The sequence below is a fragment of the Pseudorasbora parva genome, chromosome 23 (genome assembly GCF_024679245.1).
Source record: "Pseudorasbora parva isolate DD20220531a chromosome 23, ASM2467924v1, whole genome shotgun sequence".
In the NCBI taxonomy this organism is placed as follows: Eukaryota; Metazoa; Chordata; class Actinopteri; order Cypriniformes; family Gobionidae; genus Pseudorasbora; species Pseudorasbora parva.
The window spans coordinates 32,791,198-32,800,451 of NC_090194.1; the positions used below are offsets into that span (position 1 = coordinate 32,791,198).

At 34.1% G+C, this 9,254-nt stretch overlaps 2 protein-coding genes across 2 annotated transcripts; one reads left to right on the forward strand and one right to left on the reverse strand.

The window, feature by feature from the left end:
* Positions 1-591: 591 nt before the first annotated feature.
* Positions 592-2,487, reverse strand: mrps24 (mitochondrial ribosomal protein S24). The gene is made up of 4 exons (XM_067433358.1): positions 2,419-2,487; positions 2,135-2,203; positions 1,171-1,282; positions 592-992 (listed from the first exon to the last, which is right to left on the reverse strand). Exons 1-4 carry the CDS (start codon positions 2,455-2,457, stop codon positions 709-711), a joined length of 504 nt encoding a protein of 167 aa, XP_067289459.1. The 5' UTR covers positions 2,458-2,487; the 3' UTR covers positions 592-708.
* Positions 2,488-3,091: 604 nt separating this feature from the next.
* On the forward strand, positions 3,092-8,603 carry nudcd3 (NudC domain containing 3). The gene is made up of 6 exons (XM_067432862.1): positions 3,092-3,453; positions 4,552-4,814; positions 5,164-5,296; positions 5,447-5,590; positions 6,941-7,129; positions 7,959-8,603. Exons 1-6 carry the CDS (start codon positions 3,256-3,258, stop codon positions 8,067-8,069), a joined length of 1,038 nt encoding a protein of 345 aa, XP_067288963.1. The 5' UTR covers positions 3,092-3,255; the 3' UTR covers positions 8,070-8,603.
* Positions 8,604-9,254: the final 651 nt, after the last annotated feature.

Genomic DNA, 9,254 nt, shown 5'->3' on the forward strand with positions numbered 1-9,254 from the left:
GGATTCACTATATGAAGAAGGCAAGCCGGCGGAGGCAGTGTCAGTGATGCTTTGGGCAATGTTCTGCTGGGAAAACTTAGGTCCTGCCATCCATGTGGATGTTACTTTGAGCCTTTCATGGAAACGGTATTCCCTGGTGGCTGTGGCCTCTTCCAGCAGGATAATGCTCCTGCCACAAAGCAAAAATGGTTCAGGAATGGTTTGAGGAGCACAATGAGTTTTCGAGGTTTTGACTTGGCCACATCTGTGGGATGTGCTAAACAAACAAGTCCGATCCATGGAGGTCCCACCTTAAAAGATCTGCTGCTAACATCTTGGTGCCAGATACCACAGTACACCTTCAGAGGTCTAGTGGAGTCCATGCCTCGATGAATCAGGGTTGTTCTGGCGGCAAAACGGGGGCCAACACCATATTAGGAATGATAATGTTACACCATCAGTATGTATGTGTGTGTATCTATTTATAAAATACACAATTCACTGCTTCTTGCGTGAAAACTTTATTAACAACAGAAACTCAATGCATGAAGCAATGCAGAAATAATTTGATCTTTACAAATTGTTTTTATGTTTCCATCATGTGAATATTTTTACTAATGATTTAAATAAATGAAAGGCCTTAATTTACACTTTTTGGACATTGTAAAACACCTAAAAACACGTTTATCCCCTTCAATAACCGACTTTCTAAGGCTGCAACATTTGGCCTTAGAGATATTTGTAGACTACTTTTTCCTCTACTGTCTGCATCTCGATTTTAACTGGACATTTGTAGAAGTGTGAGAGCAGTGTCTCTGTGTAGCCAATGAGAAAGTAGAATTTACTCGGTAGGAGTTTCTGTACCATCACAGCACAGATGACCAGGATGTTGCCTCTGCGTTTGATCACCACCTCATCCGCTAAACAGCCATGAAATGTGCCGTATATGAAGCGCCTGATGAAGACGTCCTCCACCACGCGCTCCGCCGCTCCAGCTTCACCCTGTAGATTACCTACGGGATGAGGAAGACAAAGATTGGTATTTATGTACTTGTGACCTACAGTACACATTAAACTGAACCATGAATCTCTGTATTACCAGCCCATGTAGCGTCCGTAATTTTGGGAGTCGAACAGGAATTCAACACGTACTGTTTGAGTGGGATGTGTAACATAAAGACTGTGACTCACTGGTGTGTTGTGAGAGCCAGCCCTTCTTGTGGCCAATGTGATGGGGATGATGCACCTGCTCATACGTCAATGGCCGGTCTCCTTTCCCCACTCGAATACGAGCTGCGCGGTTCTGTGACAGAAGAGAGATCTTCTGGGTTTAAAAATGCTTTTTAAAAACACTGCAGTTTCACTCCTTCTCCCTTATAATATTCAATGTGTCATTGGGAGCTATCGTGTGCAGACCTACTATTATGACATTTTAAAATGGCTGTGTTGATTAGACTGATGTGGAAAAAAATGTGGTAACTAATTAATAAATGTTTAATCTTAGATAAAGTCAATGAAATTTCTCTTAAAACTCATCTTGCAATCTGTAATATTGATACATTTTATTTTTGGCATGCATTTAATTTATTTCGGAGTAACTTGTTTTGGGTCAGATTTCTTTTATTTATTAAGGATCAAATCCTGCCCAGCTTTCAATTTTTTGTTGTTTTTGAAAATGTTTCATTCATTCCCCCATTCATTCATTCATTCCTTATGATGTGTGTTTTCAAAAGGAACATTAATTAATTACTCTACTTCTATTAGCTAAATTTAGTGTACATTAATGTAAATATGGGGACAATTTGCCTTTTTTATCTTAAAAGCAGTTCAAAAATAACTAAAAGCAATATTACGTTGTAAAATCTGTTAATATTTGTAAATAAAATGTTTTTATTTGAATACTTTATTAAACTTTGTTTTCGTTTTGCTTACCCTAATCTACCCCCCCCCCCCGTCTGTATTTGTAAATCTTGTAATATTTCAGAATATTTCTGTTTTTACTGTTGTATTTTTGCTCATATAAATATTTTATAGTAAAGATCGAAATCGAAACAAACTATAAAAAAATTGAAGATAAATTAAACGAAATGTTCTTGGATAAATAAGATACACAATAGACAAACCCTAGTTGAAAGCACTGGATCTGATCACATACCTTCAAACAAGCTGCAGTGCAGTGAATGTTCCTGAAACATGCCGCAGAATTGAACTGGCTGGTCACAATCTAGGAACACACAGACTATTTGATAAATAACATGTACTTATTAATTATATGGTCTAAATCATGCGTTATATACTACATTACGTTCAGTGCCAGTATCTCTATTTATCAGAATGCCTTTTAATTTTTTTACGTCAGTTACATAAGATGTTGAAAATCCTCACGTCTAGAAACGGGTCATTAGTTACAAACGCTAAAAAAGACACATTAGATCTTACCGACAACAATTTTGTCTGTCTGACCAAGGACGTCGCCATGTTTAGCCTGATAAATATAAATATGGCGCATTACTGCCACCTGCCGCACTGGAGCAGCATTTTATCCTGTAAACTAGTGTATTTAAATATAATTGAAAATGTATGTAGTTTAACGTTAAATAAATACTAGTATACTTTAATATTAATATATTAATGTAATATTATATTGAAAATTATTTAGACATATATACAAGATTGGGCATTTATTAGAATAGTTATTCTAATAAATCTAACTAAGTCTAACTATTATTAGAATAGTCTACTAATGTTTATTTGACGTTGAACTATTTATATAATATACTATATATAATGTTATACTCTTATATTATATATACGTAGTATATATTATATATACAATATTAATATATACAAATTATATAATACATATTTGTACACACAAATACATACAAATATATATTATATATACAGTATTAATATATAAAAATTATATAATACATTGTACACACATATATATATATATATATATATATATATATATATATATATATATATATATATATATATATATATATATATAATTATATATATATAAAATATTGTAAATAATTATATATGTAAAAGGGTTTTCTAGCGCTTTATTTTTGAACAAACTTTTATTTTGTACTGGGTGAACCGGAAGTGCCAAAGCAGCTGCGTCCTCTCGAAAGATCTGTGTTGTTGCTGTGCTGTTGTACAAGTTCTCTGAGGGTCCTCTGTTGCTTTACGTTTGTTTTTCATCAACAAACATCTACATTAAACAGCTTTAGGTCAAAATTGATCAAGCTGAGCTACTCAGCCATGTCTTCTCCGATGGAAATGACTGAGTTGTATGATAACGCGCTGTTAGGGATCCTGCAGCATGTTGGAAACATTCAGAATTTCCTGCAGGTTTATTTTGGGTTCCTCTACAGAAAGACGGACTTCTACCGCCTCCTCAGCGGCCCACAGGACCGCATGGGCTTCCCACCCGGAGTGGCTGAAAACATGGTGTTCAAGGTACCGAACGACTTTTATTTTGACCCATTAAAGTGACTGGATTCTTTATAAATAAGTACAAATGTGGCAGTACCATGGTACAGCGATGGCACCAGCTGGAAATGCCATGATACTGAATGATTATATTGATGAACTATGATATTTAGTCATTTACTAGTTTAAAAACATGGTATGGTCTTGTTTTACTGTAACGTATGGGACTGACAGCTAGCCTTGTGTGAGTGTTTTGATTTGTTTTGGGTGTGACAGTAGTAAAAAAATGATATTAAATATTATTTATTAAATGTCAAAATTATTAATTAAATTATTTAAAGTTAAATGATTCATTTATATTTTTCACTTTATTCTTTTTAAAGTTATCTAATTATTATTCTATGTATATGATGCCACTTTATAATAGCTGTGTCTTTAAAAACATTACATTAGTTACAAATAAATGTAAAATTCAATTAAAAACGTGGTAATATTTTTATATTATGTCCCCTTATTATCTTTAAAAATAAATAAAATAAAGAATAATTCATTAATTAATAAAACATTTAAATAATATATATTAATTGCAGCTTTATAATTGCGGTTTGTGTCTTTACAAATAAATGAATTCATAAAATAAAATATTACTTTTTTATTTATATTGTGTAACTTTTAATAGTCTACCAAATGAATTAAAATAAAAAGAATAATTTATTAAATTAAATTATTTATATAATTTGTAATATGCAGCATATTAAAATTTCTGTAATAAATGTATTTATTTATTTTAATTAAATTATAAATGTATTATTCCACATTATTAATTTTATATAACTATTTCAACTAAATTAAAAATAATTAAATTGTTAATCTATGTGCATGCCACTTTATAATTTCTGCAAGTGTCTTTTAAAATATTACAATAATAATAAGATTTATTAAATAAAAAACTATTAAAATATTAATATATTTATATTATGCCACTTCATAATTGCTGTAGCAGTCTAAAAAAAAAAATTAAATAAAAATATTTATTTATTTAATAAAAAATATATATTATTTATAATATGCAACAAGAGTCTGTTCAGTTTACTGTAAGTGTGTTTACTGTCATTCTTCCATCAGTCATTTAAGTTATTTGAGAAGCTCGCTGAGCAGGACAGAGAGAGGACAATGAAGCCGGTCGAGGAGACGAAAGCTGCTCCTCCTGCAGTACAGGAGCTGGAGGTTCAGTCCGAGCAGGAGGCCGAAGCTCCTGTGGAGGAGAAGAGAAGCACAGAGGAGTCCGCACCTGTCACAGCACCTTCAGCACTGAGCGCAGACACACACGGAGAGATGGCAGCTGGAGCCACAGCGGCATCACACACAGACTCTGACACCACTACAGCGTACGCTTGACTTTTCATTTACTCAGACAATACTAATACTGATATACACTACCGTTCAAAGGTTTAGGGTTTTATTTCAAATAAATATATCTATTCTATGGTGTTGTTTTGAACTTTCTATTCATCAAATAACCCTAGAAAAATCCCTGTTTTCAACTTTGATAATAATCATAAATGTTTCTTGAGCAGCAAATCATCATATTAGAATGATTTCTGAAGGATCATGTGACACCAAAGACTGGAGGAATGATGCTGAAAATTCACTTAAATAAATGCAGTCTTGGGGAACATGAGACTTCTTATAAAAAATCTGACCAAACTTGTAATCAGTTCTGTTCTGCGTTTCCAGTGGACAGGAAAGCTTTCAGTCCAATGCAGACAGTTACAATGGTGCCGTCCGAGACCGCTACACCTGGTCGCAGGATTACACGGATGTGGAAGTTCGAGTGCATGTGCCGGCTAACGTCGTTAAAGGCCGACAGGTGTGTAACCTGCTGCCCTCTGATTTTATCATGCTTACAGTCTTACAGATTGGCAGCATCGTCCTTTAGATTGAATTTTATCTTGCTGTCTAGTATTACAGCAAACTGAATTTGACAACAGTCTGCTTTCCATTCCGTCTCTCCTTGCAGGTGTCTGTGGACCTGCAGCCGGGACGGGTACGTGTGGCCGCGAACGAGGGAGGATCTCAGAGAGTCCTGATGGAGGGCGAATTCACACACAAAATAAACACAGAGAATTCCCTGTGGAGTCTGGAGCCCGGCAGCTGCGTTCTGGTACACATTGTTTTTTGGATAGTGGATTTAAAAGGTCGATAGACTGATGTATCAGACAATTATTAGCGATTTTGAGACTTTTCTGTGGGTTTTTAATTTCTGACTGTGTATAATAAACACTTGGTTTTCAATTTATTGTAACATTTTAAAAGAACACTCCACTGTTTTTAGAAAGGGGGCTTATTCAACTTCTTTCCTACATTTAGATATGAGGGCAAATGCATTTTTGTCTCAGTGCATGCTTTGTTTTAGTTTGGCAGGGTCGCCGCTAGCTTAGCTTAGCGTTATGAGTGGAATCCTATGTTGCCAAGCTAGCATGTCCAGAGTAAAAGTGATCCAAAAACAACACAAAAAAACACCTAATTACTTTTTGTGACCTGCATATTCACAACGAATACAAATAGCAATGCAGATTAAGACTAGGTGATTTCCTAGGCAAATGTTGACTTGGGACTATATTATGGGGAAGCACAGGCGAAGCACTGCTACTTGGGCGCAGAGATATCACGCAACACATTGCGATGGCTTATCAGCCGGAGGACGTGAGGATGAGAGTAAAAGTGATCAAAAAACAAATAACACTTGGGCGCAGAGATATCTCGGTCTCTGCGTCCAAGTGTTTTTGTTTCGTTTTTTTGGATCACTTTTATTTAAGACATGCTAGCTAGCAACATAGGATTCCACTCATTATGCTAAGCTAAGCTAGCGGCGACCCTACCAAACTAAAACAAAGCATGCACTGAGACAAAAAAAAGCATTTGCCCTCATATCTAAATGTAGGAAAGAAGTTGAATAAGCCCTATTTCTAAAAACAGTGGAGTGTTCCTTTAAGTGAAAATGTTGAAATGATAATGATTTTTAATGTTTTTAAAAGACGTCTCTTAGTCTCATCAAGGCTGCAACAGTTTTCAACATTGATAATCATGAGAAATGTTTCTTGAGCAGCAAATCAGCATATTAGAATTATTTCAGAAGGATCATTTAACACAATTTTGTGTTATAAAGTCAATTTTGCTAGATATAAAAATCACAATTCTGAGTAAAGTCAGAATTGCAAGATATTCACTGACATTTGTGAGGAAAAAAGTCTGAATTGTGAGATAAAAAGTAAATGATCTTTTACATTTTATTCCATGACTGAAAGAAGCATCCGTAAAAAAATGTACTTGGAAAAACATTATTTATTTTTATATTTATAAATATATAATTAATTTATTTATTTTTATATTCTATGAAATAATTATAATTATATTTATTGTAATTTTTGTGGTGAGTGAAATGGATACCGATCTGGTGTATTTTGTTAGTAATTGTAGACAGTCGTGATGATCATTTAGACTTTTCCTCCAGCTGTCCCTCAGTAAAACCGGGGAAGTTTGGTGGAGCGCCGTGTTGAAGGGCGAGACTGAGATCGATGTGAACCAGATCAACCGGGAACGCACCATGGCAACCGTAGATGAAGAGGAGCATGCCGTACTGGACCGCCTCACGTTTGATTACCACCAAAAGCTCCAGGGGAAACCACAGAGCCATGAGATGGTGAGCACTAGAGCTGCACGATTCTGCATCAATTGAGAATCTCAATTTTTTTTTGTTTAAAACAGAGATCACAATTCTGAATAGACAACTAAACAAAATAATGTAATTTACTAGAGGTGCTGGGAAAAAAAGTGAATTGCTGCAGTCTATTTAAACAGTATTTAATTTTGAATTGGGTTGAATGAATGATTCAATGACTCACTCATAAAGAACATCACTTGTTGCGTTAGGGTTAAACAAATCTCTTGAATTATTGATTTAACCCTATAACTGGCGATGTATCCTCCTGGAGAGGCACGGAAAGTGTAGGTCTCTTCTTGGTTTCATGTTGAAATTCACGTTGCAAATATTTAGATCTGGTGACTTTGTTCATACATTCTTCATTAAGCTCACGGGTAACATTTATAAACAACTTGACCACCTATAATGGCAAATCTTCTCACCTTCAGATAAAAGTAGATATATTTCACATATGTACAATATTTGGAGGGAGCTTGCATGTTTAAAATGTTGTTGGTAAGCATTATCTTATTACGTTTATGTTGAAATTTTATAAATAAAATCTTTACATTTTTCATAATCTGTCTGTAAACTTTGTCGCCTGTTTGGGGGTATAAATTCATAAAAAAATTATCTAAAAGTTAACTTAAGTTTTAAACTTTTAAAATAAAAGTAAAATAAGTTATATGCACATATATATATTGTTAGGAAGGTGGTCATAATGTTATGCCTGATCAGTGTATGTGAGTATGCAATACAATACAAAAAAACATATGCTTTTGGGAAATTGTGGCTATTGCATTGAAAGATGTTTTATTTTGTATTTCAGAAAGTCCACGAGATGCTGAAGAAGGGCTGGGATGCTGAAGGATCTCCATTTAAAGGACAGGAGTTTGACCCCTCCATGTTCAACATCCCACCCAATGCTGTCCAGTTTTGAGTTTACACGACAATGTCAGATGTAAAGTCAGCACTTACTGTGACAGACGCTGAAGGACAGTGATGTGGCGCTTTCTTGCGGTGCTACAAAAAGAACATCACCAGTATCTGCACCGCACAATTCATGCCAATATAACTGGTTTGCTGACACTGATCATTGTCTCGTATTTTGTTCGTGTTTGGCATGCAAATTGGGCCATTGATCATTTATACTTTTTAGTGTTTTATGGAATCAGTTGACTGAGGTTTTCATTGGCTGCGTGTGTCTGTGATCATTACATTCGCCCAGTTTCGGACCATTCAGGGCTTATTATTTGATAGTTTTCATGCTATTTCAGTGACCTACAATAGCAACAGTGAAAGAAAGATTCATCAGATACATTAAAGGTCTGGGTCTTTAAGCAGCTCAAGCTCAGAAAAGGGGAAGAAATTCTGTCATTTTCAGATTGTGTCAGCTGATAGATGTTATTTCCATTATTTGCATCAGATTTCTTTGTTCGTTTGTGCCTAATTAAAAACTTTTGCAAACATTCAATGTGATTGATTCTTTGATAATTGTTATGCTGTGTGACACTGACAATGTGTGAGAATCATTGCATTAGATAACAAAATACTGGCGCCATCACACTTCTCAAACAAACATACAGTTTGTTAATCTATGTTTACTGAAATGATAAACCCAAAACACTTGTTGATTAAAAGTCATTAAGTCTGCTCATCAAGCCTGCATTCATTTGATCAAAAACAGAAAAAAACGAATACCGTGAAATATTACAATTGAAAATAATGCTTTTCTTTTTTAATATACTTTAAAATATAATTCATTTTTTTGTGATTCAAAGATACATTTTCTTCAGATATTACCCCAGGTTTCAGTGTCACATGATTTTTCAGAAATCATTTTAATATGATGATTTGTGCTGCTTAATATTTTTATAACCTATAATACCTTTTTCAGTATTCTTTAATGAACAAAACATTATTTTTTATTAATGTATTTTATTTTTTATTTTTTTTAACCTAAATTAGAAATATAAAACAACATACACTACCATTCAAAAGTTTAGGGTCATTAATTTTTTTTCCTTTCATTTTTTGAAAGAAATTGATACTTTTATTCCCCATGGAAGTGTTAAATTGCTATTACATTGTTAGAAAATATTTCTATTTTGAATAAAATTGTTTA